The sequence below is a fragment of the Phyllostomus discolor genome, chromosome 4, assembly GCF_004126475.2.
Source record: "Phyllostomus discolor isolate MPI-MPIP mPhyDis1 chromosome 4, mPhyDis1.pri.v3, whole genome shotgun sequence".
Taxonomy (NCBI): domain Eukaryota; kingdom Metazoa; phylum Chordata; class Mammalia; order Chiroptera; family Phyllostomidae; genus Phyllostomus; species Phyllostomus discolor.
The window spans coordinates 168,368,858-168,387,439 of record NC_040906.2 but is presented as its reverse complement, the minus strand read 5'-3'; the positions used below and the strand labels follow the sequence as shown (position 1 = coordinate 168,387,439).

At 36.7% G+C, this 18,582-nt stretch overlaps 1 protein-coding gene across 2 annotated transcripts in view; it reads right to left on the bottom strand.

Moving 5' to 3' along the window:
* The window catches only part of RPF2 (ribosome production factor 2 homolog), a 31,898-nt gene extending 15,637 nt beyond the window's left edge, over positions 1-16,261 (bottom strand). Inside the window, exons 1-6 of one of the 2 annotated variants that reach the window (XM_028509250.2) lie at positions 16,159-16,261; positions 13,977-14,109; positions 11,093-11,130; positions 7,033-7,072; positions 2,935-3,016; positions 2,213-2,289 (exon numbers count right to left, since the gene is read on the bottom strand). In XM_028509250.2, coding sequence (XP_028365051.1) covers positions 2,213-2,289; positions 2,935-3,016; positions 7,033-7,072; positions 11,093-11,130; positions 13,977-14,109; positions 16,159-16,181 — 393 coding nt within the window. In that variant the 5' untranslated portion in view covers positions 16,182-16,261. Of the gene's footprint in view, positions 1-2,212; positions 2,290-2,934; positions 3,017-7,032; positions 7,073-11,092; positions 11,131-13,976; positions 14,110-16,158 lie in introns of those variants that run through there. The other variant, XM_036024570.1, reaches the window with a different exon arrangement.
* Between the last annotated feature and the right edge of the window lie 2,321 nt (positions 16,262-18,582).

Genomic DNA, 18,582 nt, shown 5'->3' with positions numbered 1-18,582 from the left:
AAGTATATAATATTATGATACAGTACACTAAAAATGCTTTAATTATGATGTCACTGAACTAACCTTTTTTAAATAAAGTTGTTACATTTATTACTTATGTTAGTGTGATGTACCTTTTTTGTTTTTTAATTACATTTTCCATATCTGAAGCTATTCTTCACATAGATTACATTCTGAGAAATCTGTGTTTTTACATATATAAAACCACATACTCACATGAACTAACCTTTTGAATTGTTTTTAAACAAAGGAAAATAATTCTTATAAATTACACACAAACTTTTCAAATAAAATATCCTAGAAAATTGTGATTATTTTATACTACCTAAAATAAAATCAACTAGCCTTAAATTTTAATCATCTCACTCATTAAGGTTTATTTTATGCAGAAAAACCATCCCTAGAAGTTTGGCCATCTTAGAAAACAAGTTCCTAGAATTTTCCTCTCAATTTCCTAGAATTTTCCTCTCAATTAGACTCCTGGTGGAGTCTAATCTAATGTTGCTTAAGTGTTAACAGGGATGAGGCTTGGCAATAAAAGCAAGTGAGAAAAGAAATACCTGGTGAAGATGTCTTAAAAACGAGAAGGCAGAGTAAAGAGTAAATAAACATGAAGAAAAAGTAGAACAGAACATGCAATCCCAAACAGACTACAACTATAAGCTTGTAACCAAATAATGTGGTAAAAAGTGAAGGGCTAAGAGTCCATGCGGGGATTGCCAATGTCAGCACATACTCAGCAATTAATGAATTTTGTGGTTATGGATATGCTCCATGAGTGAAAGTTTAGTATTCAGTTTAAAAGGTTCTCGTTAAGAATGAGACCTGAAAAACCATTCGTGGTGCAGTTTACAAGCTGCAGTGACAGTGGAAAGAGGAGAGGGGCTGGCGTGCGTGCGCTCTCAGCCAGTGCTCAAGCCCAAGCCCCACTAACTGGTGACCAAGCAGCAGACGTGCTAAAGGCAACATGCCGCTCATTTCCAGGAATCTGTGCACAGCCGTGGAGAGAAACTAAAAAATGATGGCTTCTACCCTATGAAGCACCACAGTTTACACACTTCACAAAATGCCTTCCAATACATTATTTCCACCAATAAGCATTTTCTCATATATTATCTCACTTCATGTTGTTATACCTATTTAATAACTGATTAAAAATGAGCGCTAGGGAAGTAACTGACTCTATCAGGTCACAAACATCATCTAAATGGCCAAGACAGCCTTCAAAACCAAGTGTTCTCCCTCTAATCCAGTCTCGAGCTACTGTTCTACACTGTGCCTGAGGACGCTGGTGTAGCTAAGTGGGGATCTGGTAAGACACTTTTTTTTCAAGCACACGGGAAACCTAAAAGTCATGTCCTCTTTTTAGAAGACACTGGGGAAAGAAGTTATTACAATATCTGCTCTAGTTCTTTCAACTTATGCCATGACCCTCAAAGACCCATTAACTGAAGCAATTACATAACTTTCCACTACAAACTTCCGTATCCTTTCTTTCAAAGTCCCTGAGTCCTAACTGGTTATACCATTTACTTTATGTACGACTCCAAGTCACCAGTGGAGTCCCTCTAGGCTTCAATCTCTGAATCTACACAATAGGGAAAGTAAGTTCTGCCTTTCACAGGATAGTTATGAGGTCTAAGTGAAATAATGTATTTGATGGAATAGATTAAGCCCAGAAGCAGAGTCTTGAGGGAGCAGAAGCCCAATTTGGACCCAGGAGCTGAATTTCTTGCTATTTACTACTTTCCATTTCATAACCCCATTCAAACAAAGGGGGCACAGAGATGCAAGTCCTTAATGGGAGGACTGAGCTAACAACTGGTGGCTAGTAACCAAAATACTGTCGGATCAGTTAATGCTTCCTAGGTTTAGAACAGGGCTCACTTTGAAAATTCTAGAACTTCTAGAGTTCAATGAGATAAGTGTTGTGATAACTCAGAGGGAAAGGACAGCATTTAAACCATGGGCCTAGACAAGAGTTAGTAACCACTCTGAAGTCTAACTACCAGAAGACCCACATGTGCTATATGCTATAAATATATTCTTTTTAAAGTAAAGGTCAAATGAAATTGTGCTTTCATCTTAGAGCACATTAGTATAAAAACGAAGTTCTTTCTTATGGTACAGAATTGTTATCAGCACTGTTGACCACCAGATGTCACTATTGCCCAAGAGCAACATCACAAAATTTTTTTTATCATCATCTTACCTTAATATCTTTTAGAGAGACAAACTTCTCAATACCTAATTCAATCATGTCCAGCACATGGTAGTCATACATACGACCTAGAAGGAAAATAATACATTTATTTTTCCCAAACAGCTTATCTGCAATGTTCAAAATGTCCCAATAACTGTCTCTTTTCTTTCTCCTTATAATCCTCAAACACATTTCCTCTTCTTTAAATTTTCAGCATTACCTAGGGTAGATTGTTGCGATCTTGGTCCTTAAAGGATCTTAGAAATCATTTAGCCAAACTCCCTTATTTTATAGAAGAGTAGACAGAGGCCCACAGAGGGTAAAGGGTTTGCTTGCCTAACTCATTGAGCACGACAGACCAAGTCTCAGAATACCCAGGCAAGGGTTTTTCTTTTCTTTTTAAATGCATCCATTATAAATGGATATTTATTAGGAAAGGGCTAATCTATGTAGGTAGGAGTGCTATTTTTTTTCTAACTCTAATACTGATTTAGGATATATATGTTTTATATTAGAAAAATATCTGCAACTTGAGGTAGGGTAATATTTATACACCCACTCTTTCTTTACCTGAAGACAGGCAGACAAAAAATTTTTTATTCAAACTCACATGGAAAAAAATACTGGGTTTAGAGCTTACTAGTCACTCCTGAATCCTCAATATCACCAATTAATTACTTGTCATAGCAGTTACTCTGTAATAAAAATATCACCAAGTAAATGATACTTACCTATTACTAGATTATTTGGCCGCTTCTTATTATGGGAGCCAAACATAAATAAAGAACAATCTGACTTCTTTGAAAAGAATTCCTAAAAAACCAAAGAAATTCCATTCAACCAATGAATAAATATAAGAAGCTTAAGAACTATACCTCTGAACTAAATATGTGTGTGCGTATGTATCAGTCCCCCCTCAGTGTACGTTAATGAAGACTTAATGAATTAAGTGGGAATAAACAGCTGAAAGGAGCTTTATCTCTACCTTTTACTTCAAATTTGCAAAAACAGGTAAGTTCAAAAATAAATATATGTGAAAACTACTAGGTTAATAAATAAGTGGAGACCATTTATATTTTCAGCTATGCAGTTATTCTGAAACAGCACACCAAGTATTTCATTTGCTGAACAAATGCCTTTACTCATGGGACATTACTGCTATCATTAATCAGCATGGTGATTTGGAATTTTACAACTGGACTCAGAAGCTTACAGTGCATATATCTACTTTTCATTACAAACTTCATCTACACAAGGATCTTGCCCTAGAACCTCCACATCACCCCAGCTGTGCCTAGTTCCATTTTGTGTACACGGCAAAGGCTAACTGACTGAACTACGCTGTTCCTACCAATAAGAAATATCTCTTCCATTAGGTTCTCCGAAGTAATGACTTCCATACAGATCTGATAGGAGCGGATGTCCTAGACAGCTCCTTTTATACTGATACGCATGCTCACTATACCCCACAGTTTGATTCAGTTTACTGAGATTCCTAATCTCAGCACAAAAATTAGATTCTCTGTGTTCCAGTCCAGTTGGAAAAGGTTCTTAAATTAATCATGAAACATTAAAGAACAGATAAAACTATCATGATCCTCAACTTCTCTTTAATGGTTACAAGACTCCCTGAGGTGTGGGCCCCTAGTGTGGTTATCATTCATTCCAGTGTTTAAGCAGATGCAAGTGGGGAAGGTACCCACTTGCCTATCCACTACCTGTGTGGAGGATGCAAAGCCAGAAAGCCCAAGGATTCTAGCTCTGTCATTTACAACAGAAGGGGGTAAACCTTTCTGAGAATTTTACCATGTGTACATCAGGGATAAAAACACCTCAGGAAAAAATCTTTAAGGCCCACATGATTTGTCATATATGAAGTACCTGATACTGTCTTGGGCACAAAATAGGTGTTCAAAATGTTTTTTTAAATGGCCAAATCAATAAAAATGCTTTCTTAGCATGCTTTTTTAAAAAAAATCCTCATGTTATGACTAACACTCCAAACTTCCCATAAACTACCTTTCACATATATGCTGCATTGGCCAAAAAGTTTGTTTGGTTTTTCCCCTCTAAGATGGCTCTAGTAGTGCTTAGTTGTCTAACTTTATCCAAAACAATTTTGTTAGATTGTATTGTGATAGCTGTCATATCAGCATGCATTTAAAAAAACTTAACAAAATTGATGAAATTTTGTGTAGCCATTTTAATATTGAAGATGGAAGAAAATATACAATATTTTTGATATATTATGCTTTACTATCTCAAGAAAAGTAAAAATGTAACTGAAATGCAAAAGAAAAACAAAGATTTGTGCAGTGTGTGGAGATGGTGCTACAACTGACTGAGGGTGTCAAAAGTGGTTTGCAGAGTTCTGTGCTGGAGACTTCTCAATGGATGATGATGCTCCATGGTCTGGTAGACAAGCTCAAGTTGACAGCGATCAAATTGAGACATTAATTGAGAACAATCAACATTGTAACATGCGGGAAATAGCCAACATACTCCAAATATCCAAATCAGCAAAGTCATTGGCAAAAATGAAAAGTGTCTTTATTTTACAAAAAAAAATCATACAGACTTTTTGGCCAACCCAATATATTACCTCTCTCTCTGCTGTTTTTCTCTATAAAGCCCACTTTCTGTTAAAATTCTAGAACAAGGGTTGTCAAATTATTTGTCAAATGCCAGAGTGAATGTTTTAGGATTTTTATATACTTAAAAAACAAAAAACAACAAGCTTTAAAAATGTAAAAACCATTCTTAGCTCTTGGGCCTCACACCAACAGGGATTTGGCCCACAGGGAGGTGTATTTGCCAATTCTTACTTTTATTTATGTTTTAATCCTCATTTGAGGACATGCCTACTGATTTTTTTTAAAGAGAGGGGGAGGAGAAAGAAGCATCAATACGAGAGAGCATCGTTTGGTTGCCTCCTGCATGTTCGGGCCACGGTCTCGGTGTGTGCCCTGACCAGGATCAAACCCACAACCTTTCAGCCTATGAGATGATGCTCCAATCCACTGAGCCATACTGGCCAGGGTGCCAACTCTTATTCTAAAGCACAATTCCAAGACTGTAGTGTAAGGAATGGGGGTAGGTAGGTCAGGAAGAGGAATTCAACCACATTTGCAACATGACCACTGTTTCCATAGTCATTTTAAGATTAGAGGTCTGAGATTCAGTATAGCCAATGGAATATCTTCTATCCCCAGAGGTGGGAGAACAATGAGGAATGTCATAATATTAAGTGTAAGAAAAACTGTTACATCAACACTGGATTGAGAAAGTAAAGAATGCTATAGATTCTACAAGATAATAACACTGCTAAAAAGTGGTCACACAACTAAAAGCATCATGGTGCCACAAAACAATACTAGCTTTTGGTAAGGGATGGATGGAAGAGAGAATTCTGAGTCAGACATGTATTTTTACTTTCACGATCCCTTCAATAAATGACTATTAAGAACCCAAGGCTTGCAATGAAAGTAATTTGGTAAACACTGAATATTTATTTTGCCATTTTTCTTCTTTTAAATTTTATTTTTCAGTTAGTTTACATTTCAAAATTATTTTGTATTAGTGTTAGATGTACAGCACAGTGATTAGGCAACCACATACCTTACAAAGTGTTCCCCCCAGTATTTCAAGTATCCACTTGGCACCAAACATAGTTATGACAACACTGTTGACTCCATCCCCTATGCTGCACTTTCTATCCCGTGGCTCCTCTCTACCTACAAATTCGTACCTCATAATCCCTTCACTTTTTCCACCTAGTTTCCCAACTCCCCTCCCCTATGGCAACCATCAGTCTGTTCTCTGTATCTATGTCTGTTCTATTCTGTTTGTTCGTTTATTTTGTTATTTAGATTCCCCATGTAAGTGAAATCATATGGTATTTGTCTTTCTCTGTCTGGCTTATTTCACTTAGCATAATATTCTCTAGGCCCATCCATGCTGTTGCAAATGGTTAAAATTTCATTCTTTTTTATGACAGTAATATTCCATTGTACATATGTGCTACAACTTGGCTATTATAAATAATGCGGCAAGCCAATTATTTTTCTTAATATAATTTTCATCACAGTTAGTTTCCACATCAGCAAAGATGTTAAATGTTAGTCTTTTAATTAACTGAGATTCTATTCAAAAGCCCTTTCTTTTAAATCCACTAACTAAAAGAAAAAACAAGTAATGGCGTTCCTGTCAAAAGAACATAATCACATCCTGATACCTTTTATAAAGTCAGTTTAAACAGTTTAAAACACTTATTCCCTTAAGATTTTGTAATAAAAGAAACCAGTATCATCACGTTCTCAAAGTCCATTCCTCATTCACTATATACCACCTTTTACTTTCTGATTTCATTCACTAGGCTTCTTCATTTCATTCTGGTTGCAATACATTTAAAAAGAAATCTGATTAAAGTTAACTGACAACTGTTAGCATTTAATTCACATAGAGTTCCTTGTACTAAAAATATCCAAAGAAGTCAGATTCTTAAAGACCAAACTTGCTTTGTAACAACAGACTCATAACAAGCTTCCTTTTGAGAGTCCATTGCTTATGCACTTAAAATGCAATTAAATTTTTAAAAATTCTACCAATAGACTTGCAAGTAGTAGATAATAACGTACTAGTCACAGTGAAATGTAAGATCTACAGTCATATTTTAAAAGTATGAAAACCTTATTTCCCCTCTATTTTACATCAAAATTCTATCGCATAGGATGATTTCTAATTTAAAAAGTATCACATATTAGATGTACTAAATAAATTAGTCTGAATAATCATTTACACGTTCTCTTAAATGAGGTTTTCATACTTACCAATGATGTCTGATCCTCAAATGGTCTTGTAATGTTTTTCCTACAAATATTTTTAAAAGGTAAGCCAAGATTTAATAATCTTAATAAGTAATTTACCCATAACTATTAATATATAAGTAAATATAATTTTATATTCATATGATCAAAAAAAGAAGCTAGGAAGATACTCATTCATTGAAATACTTATTTAGGACCTATTATGTGCCAGGCTCTGTTCTAGGAGCTAGAGATACCCTAATACCATGTCAAACAACAGCCTTGCTTTCTTGGATATTACATACTAGTGGGAAAATTTAACAATTTCAAAAAATAACTATTATGACAAAAATAAAATAGGGTATTCTCTCAGTGTGAAAAGTACAAAATAAATATTTGAGCTGAGACCTGCAAAATGAGGAGTTAGCCAGAATAAAGTTTTGAGGTTAAGAGCAGGAAGAGGGACTAGAATAAGCAAAGATTCTGAGATGAAAACAAGTGTAGACTATTCAAGAAACTGAAAGCAGGCAAGTGTCACTGGAACTTAGTGAGCAAAGGGACAATAGTGGTTAAAGATGTAGTACCTTTCTGGGCAAAATTAGCGAATGTACACATTAAAAAAGAAAGGAAAGGTACTACAGAATTTTAGGCAGGAGAGTAATGTGAATGTGTTCAAATTTTCCTTCTAAAGAATGCTCTGTCTTCTATATGAAAATGGCAGGTAGTATGGCAAGAGTGAATGCAGTCAGTAAGGAGCTATATAAGTAATACAGGAAAGAGAAAAAAAATGATGGATTGGACCACAACAATAGTAGAGGAAATGGAGAAGCAGTAGGTAGAGAAATGGAGAACATGCTATCTTTCGTGCAAAATAAGAATATAGACTTTTATTTGCTTAAATATGCATAAAGAAATTCTGGTAAGATACATGTAAGAAACTAATGATGGTGGTTGTTCTGAAGAAATGTGTTTATATTTTCAGTGTATAATTTATGATTTTTAATAAAAATTATAAAAGTTTATAATTTTTATGAATTTAAAAAGAAAATCACATATACAACATGATCTCAATTTTGTTTAAAGAATAACTGTAGATATAAAAATAGATGAGCAAGAATTATGTCAAAATGTATAGTGCTTATCTATGCATTATTTACTCATTGTAATTAACATAAATACATTATTACTTTTAAAAGAAGTAGCTTGATTAACAGCCAACAGCAATTCACAAATTAGTAAATACCACCTGTTGGAAACATACAGGAGTATAAGTTAAACAAAATATCACTTTCATTTCTTAATTAAAAAATAAATAAATAAAACAGCCCTGGCTGGTGTGGCTCTGTGGATTGAGCGCCACCTTGTGGACCAAAAGGCTGACAGTTCAGTTGCCAGTCAGGTCACAAGACTGGGTTGCAGGCCAGGTCCCCAGCTGGGGATGAGGCACTGATGGATGTTTCTCTCCCTTTTTCTCCCTCCTTCCACCTCGCTCAAAAAAGGAAAAGGAAAAAAGGAAACAAGGAAAAAAGAAAAAGAGAGAGAAAAGAAAATCTTTAAAATAAAATAAAACAATAAAACAAAAGTAGGTAAAAGCCCATGTAACTTTTATATTCCACTACATCAAAAGGACAAACTTTTCAAAAAACCAGTGTTAATATGCTATATTGGGCATGAAGCTATAACCTGTAATCTCATGTCTAGGCACCTCATGTAGGATCTAATTCAAAAGATAACTCATTTATGTAAAAATAACCACTTGAGCATTATTTCTAAGGACAAAAAAGTGAAAAACCTAAATAACCCCCATTTTAATAGTAAATTTTAGTATAACTATTTAATAGGCATTATACTGGCATTCTGAAAGGACCACTATTTATAACATAAACGGAAAGGGCTTGATACAAAATTGCATGTATGGAACAACACAGATAAATTTTAAATTCATTTTGCTAATGAAAGAATATAGACACCAGAGGCTGCACGTTGTATGATTTGATTTATGCGACATTCTGACAAAGGAAAGACTGTCAGGATGGAAAACAAGTCATGGATCCCAAGGGAGAGGAAGGGGGAGAACTATCAAGAGCACTGCACAAAGGAATTTTCAGGATAATGCAACTATTTCTGTATGGCTGTAGTTGCAGACACAACTCAATGCATCTGTCAAACCCCACAAAACTGTATACCACAAAGATGAAATTCTACATACATAAACTAAAACCACCACCTGAATGCAGGTGAAAACCCAAGATAAAACACAAACAGTAATAAATAACCCTAACTGTAGTATAAATAAATAACAATCACATTAAAGGGGGGAAACAAACAAACACCTAACCTGAGTTATATTGGAAAACACTATTTTGGTTGGATACTGTAAGGTTAAAGACACAAAAAAATCCTGTACTCTAATTAGTACATTGTTTCTTATAGGGTTAGAAATTCTGAAACTGTGCATACACTAGAATTATACAAATAAGTAAATATAAGTAATGGAAGCCAGGTTTCTCACTGTTAGAAGTTGTTACAAATAAAAAGAGAAAGATGGAAATGAAGTCTGTGGTACTGGATTGAAATTGAAAGTATCATTATGAACTCAGGGTATTTAAATATACAGTGTGGGGCATAGTACGTTTATAGTTATTTATATAGAAAATAATAAATAGAAATACAAGAATAAATAGCTTTGTGTACTCACAACTGTAAACCTACCGTTGCCCCACCCTGTGAAGATAAATCTAAACAACAAGAGATGTGCATGTATGCATAGGTTAATATATATAATACGTATTTTTAAGATCTGCCTGCCGAGAGGACCTAGAGACAGTGACATTCCAGTAGCAACTGAGCACACTCAATGCCCGAATCTTTGTTTCTCCAAGGCTGCATGGAGCAGAGGCTGATTCCAGGGCTGTGGCAAGGAAAAATACAGGATGAGCCTGGAGTATGTTGGGGTCCCAGAAACTAAGGACTCAAATAGGGTGCCTGCTGAAAGGGCATAGGAGCCAACCTGAAAGAGATCTCAATGGCCAAATGTAGAATACAAACAACAAAAATAAATAATAGCATTGGATTATAACCCCCCAAAATATAGTAAATATCTGTAAGCCCACACTGATATAAATAACTAAACAGAGAGAAGGGACAGGTTTTCTTTACAGAATTGCAGTTAATAAATATAGAAGTAATGAGGAAAACAGAAAACCACCACTAAACTCACACAGCAATCACTGCTGTAGACCAGATCCACAGATGGATGCTAAAATTAATAAGCAGACGTTTCAGGAGAAAAAGGATTATTTGCATAGTCTTTGTATAGACTCAAAGTATCTCCTCCAAACTGTAATTTACTAGTTACAAAGAGAAAAATAGTAACTTTATACTGGAGAAACCCAGCAGACACCCCTTTAACCAAGGTTAATGTCATCAGTATAAGACATCACCATGTACTCCCTGGTCTTCTCAGAAAAAGCACATCACTTTAGTGGTATTTTTGCCAAAAATGCGTAATCTCAATCTATTCATAAGAAACTTAAGGCAAATCCAAAATGAGGGATTTTACAAAACAACTGATGAGTATCAAGGTCATGAAAGACACCGAAAGATTGAGGAACTGTCACAAACTGGAAGAAACTAAAGAGACATGACGACTAAATACTACGTGGGATCCTGGTAGAGAAAAAGGACATTAGTGGAAAAATAGGTCTAACCTGAACCAAGGCTGCAATTTAGTTAACTCTCTTGTACCAGTGTTAATTTATTTTTTATCATTGCACTATGGTTATGCAAGATAAACATTAAGAGAAGCTGGTTGAAGGACGTATGGGGAACTCTACTATTTTTGCGAACTTTTCTTAAGTTTAAAATTATTTCAAAATAACACATATGCTACTATTACAACTAGGTAAGAATATTTAATACATGTGAAAACAGACTGGAAAAAAATAAATTTTAAGAAATACAAATAGCTGTATGTAAGGAACTACAGTGTTTTTTAAAAAATATGTTCCTAAATCTTTCTTAAAGTGGCTGTTTGTTACTTTTATAATGAATTAATATAATTTAAAGTTTAAGAAAAACTTACTTTTTATACAGGATTCCATATGGTTTTTTCAGTGCATACTGTAAAACATAATTTAGAGCTTTCAAAACAAAACACATTCAGAGGTAAAGCAGAGGTAAAAATAAAGCATTAAAACAGTCATTATACAAGATTACTCTGCTCCCTAAACCCTATTCTGGTGTCCTCTGCTTGGCTCCCTTTTGATCACTTACAACAACTTGCAACACAAGCTTAATATTCTAATTTAGCCTGGACTTACCTAATTATAATTTTCTATGCCCTTTTAATAAATAGTCTATCCAGCTTAAATGCTTCCCTTCATTTCTTTAAATTCTACCTACTCCATGCTTTCCAGGCAAACAATTTGAGAGTAGAAAGAGCAGAAGGAAACAGAAAAAATAAATCCTACCAGGAAAAGCTGACAGAATTGAAACAGTGCCTGGAAATGAGAAAACTGAGACAGTCATAATGATGGCAATCAGAATACTAGACAGTTTAAACATAGCCCTTAAAAAACTTTGTTTTTCACCCAGGCTGGTGTGGCTCAGTGGACTGAGCACTGGACTGTGAATCAAAGGGTCAAAGGTTCAATTTCTAGTCAGGACACACGCCTGGGTTGCCGGCCAGGTCCCCAACATGGGGCATGCAAGAGGCAACCACACACTGGTGTTTCTCTCCTACTCTTTCTCCCTCCCTTCTCCTCTGACTAAAAATAAATAAATAAAATCTTTTAAACATTTTTTCCTGTTTTTCAACCCTCTTTTCATTTTTCTTCCTACTTATTTCACCCATCCACTAATAATCAACTTATTACCTATATAGTCAGTACTTCTGTGCCATAGGGAACGAAAAGATCTACGGCATTACCTTGCATTACAGAAAGAGGTAAATGAGGAAAACAACAACAAATAATGTGAAATGATCATTCATTAACCATTAGTGCTGGTGAACGAAAGAAATTCACCAGCCCTGGCTGGTATGGCTCAGTTGGTTGGAGCACTGTCCCATCACTGAAAGGATGCAAGTTCAGTTCCAGGTCAGAGCACATGCCTGGTTTGTGGGTTCGATCCCTGGTTTGGGTGTGTAGGGAGGCAACCTGCAGATGCTTCTCTCTTGCATCAGTGTTGCTCTCCCCCCTGCCCCTTTCCCTCTCTCAAAGCAATGAAAAAATGTCCTCAGGTGAGGACAAACAAAAAAAGAGGGAGAAAAGAAATTCACCAGTAAAATCTACCTTTTTACTAATACTTACGATGATTTTTGACCACGTTTCGCTGCCTCAGTGGAATGAACATTACCACCTATTCCTGTTTTTAAAATTGATTTGAGAGGGAGAAGGGAGGGAGGGAGGAAGCAAACCACACAGATCTCCTGTTCCACCCATTCATGCCTTCATTGGTTGATTCTTGTATGTTCCCAGACCATGGATCAAGGCTGCAACCTTAGAGCATGGGGATATTGCTCTAACCAATTGAGCGACCGAGCCAAGGCCATTACCACAAATTTTTGACAACTTGAGAGTCATCAACATGAGTGTTAACTATAGTAATAATCTGTAATATTGTGCTGTTCTTAGAGATTACTTAAATACCGTGCAGGGTTACTGTGTTGTAAGGATACTGGGAGGACAAGAGCAGAATCCCATTAACACAATGGCATTAGGACAAACAAAAAGAATGAATATGTTAGACCGCTGAATTGACTGCTGTTTAAAAATCAATCACAGGGAGTTTAGTCAAGTTTTAAAATCTATTCAATTATTTAGTTTATTAAATCCAAGAATCTATCTGCTATACTCAAGCTATACCCATGCTATACCCATATTATGTTATCCCTACCTATTCTTCTAGTTTTCATCTGGCCCACTTTTCTTTCACCATCCCAATTATTTTCAGTTCCCCAAATGTATCATGCTCCTTCACACTTTCTTATTTGTCTTCTTTCTTATTAAAAAAAAAAAAAGACTTTATTTATTTATTCTCAGAGAGGAGAAAGGAGGGAGAGAAACATCAATGTGTGAGAGAAACATCAATCAGTTGCCTCCTGCTCACCCCTAACCGGGGCCCTGGCCTGCAGCCCAAGCATGTGCCCTAACAGGGAATTGAACTGGCAACCTTTCTGCTCACAGGCCAGTGCTCAATTCACTGAGCCATACCAGACAGGGCCTTATTTGTTTTCTTAATCCTCAGCTAAGGACATGGTCACTGCTTTTAGAAGGCAGAAGGGAGCAAGAAAGAGAGGGAGAGAAACTTCGATGTAAGAAACACCAACTGGTTGCCTTTGTATGCACCTCAATCGGGACTAAACCCACAACCCAGGCATGTGCTGACTGGGAATTGAACCTGCATCCCTGAGGTTCACAGGCCAACCAACCAAGCCACACCATCCTGGACCACACTTCCTTTAAACAAGCTTTTTCCTCAGCCTTAGAAAACATTCTCTTCCTCACCCAGATCTTGTTCCAACGCTGCCAACCATCCCACCCCTGTGCATGCTTCCAGCACAGCACTCAATTCACAATGCTGCAGTTTTTTACTTGTCTGTCTCACTCACAAAGTTCACTGAAGAAAGAGATTGTTTCATCTAACTATGAATCCTCAGCACCTAGCACAATTAACTGCTGTTGGTGAATGACTATACAGTAATATGCAGTTATTTCACTTTACAAGTTAGATATGTTCCTTAAATGTGAGTAAATCAAATTTTAAAATCAACCACTTTAAGGAAAACCAGTACTCAGTGCCTTGGCAAGGCAAATAACCTCCAACTTGAGCTCTTCTCCAAGGCTAGCCGTTCTTAAGGCTAGGATAACTTATCTGCATATACATTTCTCCAGCAGCCCAACTCATATGCTGAAAATGTCCTAAATGACTTCAAAACCATTTTTAAAATAAATGTATGTACATACCACATCTCTGAGTACTTGTGTCACTGTCAAGTTTGCATTTCCCCCTTTAATGAGCATGGCATTTTTAACATTTTCACTGAGTTTCGGCTCTCTCTTCTCAAGGAATCTCTTGGCCCTTTTCGTTTTGGGTTTTCTGTTCGGAAAAAAAATCACAATTTATAACAACTTAAAATATTTTCCTCACATTATAAAACCATAACTTGGCTAATGTGAAAAATCTTAAAGAATCAACAGAAACATTATGTAACACTTATCCGTTAGGATTTCACCATTAAACAAAATCTCACTTTTTAGGGAGATGATTAGTAAAAAAAAAAAAAAAAATCAGTTATTTCTATTAAAAAAGTAAATTTTATTACCTTTTGAGTTTTTAAAAAAATGACTTTCATTTTAATATTCCCAACCTTCTTTTATTACTGCTTCTTTATAAATCTTTCTTTTATTAAAGGGAAAAAAGAACTCAAGTGAATACTGTTGCTATTTTTACTTCATGTTTTCCTCAATCTTAAGGCAGTCAAACTCTACTCTGTAACCTACCACAAAGAACTGCACACTGACTGCTGATCAACCTGTGGATAGTTACTAAACATAAGGAGGCTCACTATTACTTATATTTTCTCCAGGTTTAAGACCACAATGCCTGCCAAGAATTATATGCTATCCCACTCCAACGTAACTATTGAGAAAGTCACCCATTATTGTCACCGAAAGGGAATAATGACGGACACTTATTTATAGAGTCACTCTATTAAGGCTTAACCTTCACCAAGACCCTACGAGACAAGTTCGGTTATTATCCCCATTTTGTAGATGAGGCATATGAGGCCAGAGAGGTAGTTTGCCCAAGGTTACTCAACTTGTAAGTAGCCAAATCTTCAAAATGAGCTAGATTTTAAAACTCATCTAGACCAATCACCCTGCAAAATATGAATGGAAAAGAAATTCAGTATTCTGATTTTATGTGACAGGACAGGTAGAATGTGTTTTACACTTTCCTGTTCAGAATAAGAGCTTCACCTGTGCTTCTACTATAGTGAGATCTTGCTTTTCCAAGAATTCTCTGACACTTATTGAAAGAATTCCTCCTCTCTTAAAAAACTCTGACCGTCCCTCCTTCTACCAGTCTTATGGTCACTTCAGGAAGGAGGGAAAAAAACAGAATGTATACACACTTTGGTTTACCATGCAAGTTTTTAAAAATTCTCTTCCAGATAAAATGTCAAGCACATATAAAGCTCCTAATAATTTATTGGTTGGCAAAGATATTATTTATTAAATCAAGATATATTTAGTGTGTCTGCATCATGGCAATATAAACGTTTTATGATCCACCTTCAAGATAGTTACTTCTCACCAACCAGCCACAAATGCAAGTAACACCTTATAGTTTCACTTGTCCCCCGAGTAGATGGCAAACTAGTCTCATTCATTTTGCAGTCCCCAAATCTAGAGGAATATACAGCAAATAAATTTTAAAGATGTCTAAATTATTGACTAAAATACTACTTTATTGTTTGCATGTTAACCCAGGTAAATGGGAAGAAAGCAACAGCAAATAACAGCAGGAATATTTAGGAAACCAACAAATATTTTTCGAATTAATTTAAGGATAACTCAGGGCAATGTACATAGTTTGGAGGAAACTAAAAGCTAATGAGCATTTTTACGTGCTGTAGCAAAGCCTTACCCAACAGACTTCACAGTTCTATGAGGTACGATTATGAACGCTATTTTACCAAGCGAGACTTAGGGATATTAAATGGTCCAATGCCACAAAGCCTAAGTGGACGAGCCTGGTCTGTCATCTAGACCTGTCAGACAGATTCCGAGGCCTGTGCTCGTAATCCCCTACTCTTCCACCTCCCTCACCCCTCGGAAATCGCAACACTTGTATTTGGCTACGATAAAAAAAAGCGGCCAAAGCTTCTATGCAAACTCTCCCCCCACACGCCCACCTCTCCGGCTACCACGGTGGGCTCCCCCGCAATCCGGCTCCGGGCAGGCAGACCAACCCAGAAAGACCCAGACCAGTGAACTGATCGGGCCCCCACCCGTCTGACTGGCAGAGGGTGTGAGGATCAAGAACGGAGACCAGGAGGGGTATGCAGAAGCTACATCACTCCACTATTCCACGGGCGCCCCTCTCCCAACGTTCCCCGCGGCAGGAAGCCTGAGAACTTACACAACCCGATCCAAAGCGTCCATCGCTACCACAGCGCGACCTGAATGAACACACGTGCCCGCACGGTTCCCGCGAGATAGGCCAGTGACCCGGAACAGGCGAAACCGGAACTTCCGTGTTACGCCACTTCCGGGGGCTGGCGCGTTCTGGACGCTTAGAGGCACTAGCGGGTATTTTGGAGGGAATTGCGTTCTGTTCCCTTGGTTTTTGAGGCACTGCTGTCCAAGAAATCCCCGTATTCAGGGATCAAGTGCTCTTCTGGGACTCCCCTCGAATAGCAACAGGGGTTGATAGGTACTTATGTGATCAGTAAAAATAGATCCGTGTGAGGTGTACACAAAATTACACCACGGATTGTGATTTTCCAATTTTTTAACTGCCGTATACTAACATACCCTTAAATTTACCCCCGTAAAGTGTACAATTCAGTGGTTTTTCATATATTCACAAGGATGTGTCACCATCGCCACTATTCCCAGAACATTGTATTTCCCCAAAAAGAAATACGCCGGTTTGCAACAAAGTAGCAGTCACTCCCATTTTCCCCTCCTGCCATCCCCTGGCAACCAGTAGTCCATGTCTCCATGGATTTACCTATTCTGAACATATCATACATACAAAGGGATTCAAACCATATGTGGCCTTTTGTGTCGGGCTTGTTTCACTTTGTATGATCATATGTGCTTGTGTTTAAGGTTCATATATATGCTGTAGCATGTATCAGTAATTCATTTTTTTGAGAACTTAATAATATTCCATTCTATGGATACACAACATTTGTGTATCCACTCAAAAAATTATGGACTTTTGGGTTGTTTCCACGTTTTAAGTATTATGAATTATGCCATTTTAAACATTCATGTACAAGTTTTTTAGTAGGCTTTTATTTTCAATTCCCTAAGAGTACGTTTGCTGGATCATATGGTTCCTCTATACTTAATATTCTGAGGAACTATCAAATTATTTTCACCTGCACCATTTTACATTCTTATTAGCAATGTAAGAGTATTTGGCATTGATTTTTCTATTGTTGCTGTAAAAAATTACCACAATTACTGGCTTAAATAACACAAATTTATTATTACAGTTCTGAAAGAAGTCTGAAATCAGTTTTGCAAGTCAAAAGTTAGAATGTCAGCAGAACTGCATTCCCCCTGAAATGCTCCAGGAAATAATGTTTCTTTGCCTTTTCTAGATTCTAGAAGCTGTCTGCATTCCTTGGGGTTCTTCCATCTCCAAAAAGCATCAATTGAACCTGTTTCCATTGTCACATCTTTTTCTCTGACTCTGACTCCCTCTCACAAGACCCCTGTGGCCCTGGTGGATGTGGCTTCGCTGGTTAAAGTGTTGTCCCATAACCTAAAGGTTGCAGGTTAAATTCCCTGTTGGGGCACATACCTAGGTTGCAGGCTTACCAGTAATCCCCGGTCCTGGCATGTATGTGAGGCAACCCATCAATGTTTCTCTCTCACATCGACGTTTCTCTCTTTCCTTTCCTCTCTCCCTTCCTCTCTAAAAGCAGGGGGTGGGGATGTCCTTGGGTAAGGATTAAAAAAAAAAAGATCTTTGTGATTATAGGGGGCCCACCTGAATAATTAATGATGATGAACCCATGTCAAGCATGCAGCAAATTTTCTTTGGTCCTTTAAGGTCTTTTGATGGGAGTCTTAGTCTATCAACCATAGATTCTAATTTCTCTATTCCTCACCAAAATTTGCTATTGTCCATCTTTTTTTTTTTCCATTAAGCCACCCTAGTGGATGCGAAGTGATATGTCATTGTGGTTTTTGCTTGCAGCTACCTAATGGCAGATAATGTTGAGCCTCTTTTTAGGACTGATTGGCTGTCTTCATCTATTTAAATTTTAACCTACTTTAAAATAGGGTTATTTCATTGTTGAGTTATAATAGTTTCTATACATTCTACACACAGTTCCTTATCTGATATATAATTTACAAATATTTTCTCTCATTGAATAGATGCCTTCATTATCTAGATAGTGTACTTTGAAGCAAAGTTTTCAACCTTAATAAAGTCAAATTTATCCATTTTTGTTCTTGTTGCTTGTACTTTTGGTGTTATATATAGTTATATATGAGGCCATTCGTTCCCTAACCCAAATGATAAAGATTTACACCTATATTGTCCTCAGAGAAGTTTTATACTTTTAGCTCTTATATTTAGGCCTTTGATCCATTTGGAACTGATCTTTGTGTACGGCATGAGACAGGGGTTCACTTCATTCTTTTACATATGGATATCTATTTGTCACAGCACTATTTGCTGAAGACACTGTATTTGCTCCATTGTATTGCCTTTGTTCCGTGGTCTAAGACCAATTTACTGTAATTATGGGGATCTATTTCTGGGCTCTCTGTTCTGCTCCATTGACCAATTCTATTTATCTATTATTTCACCAATTCC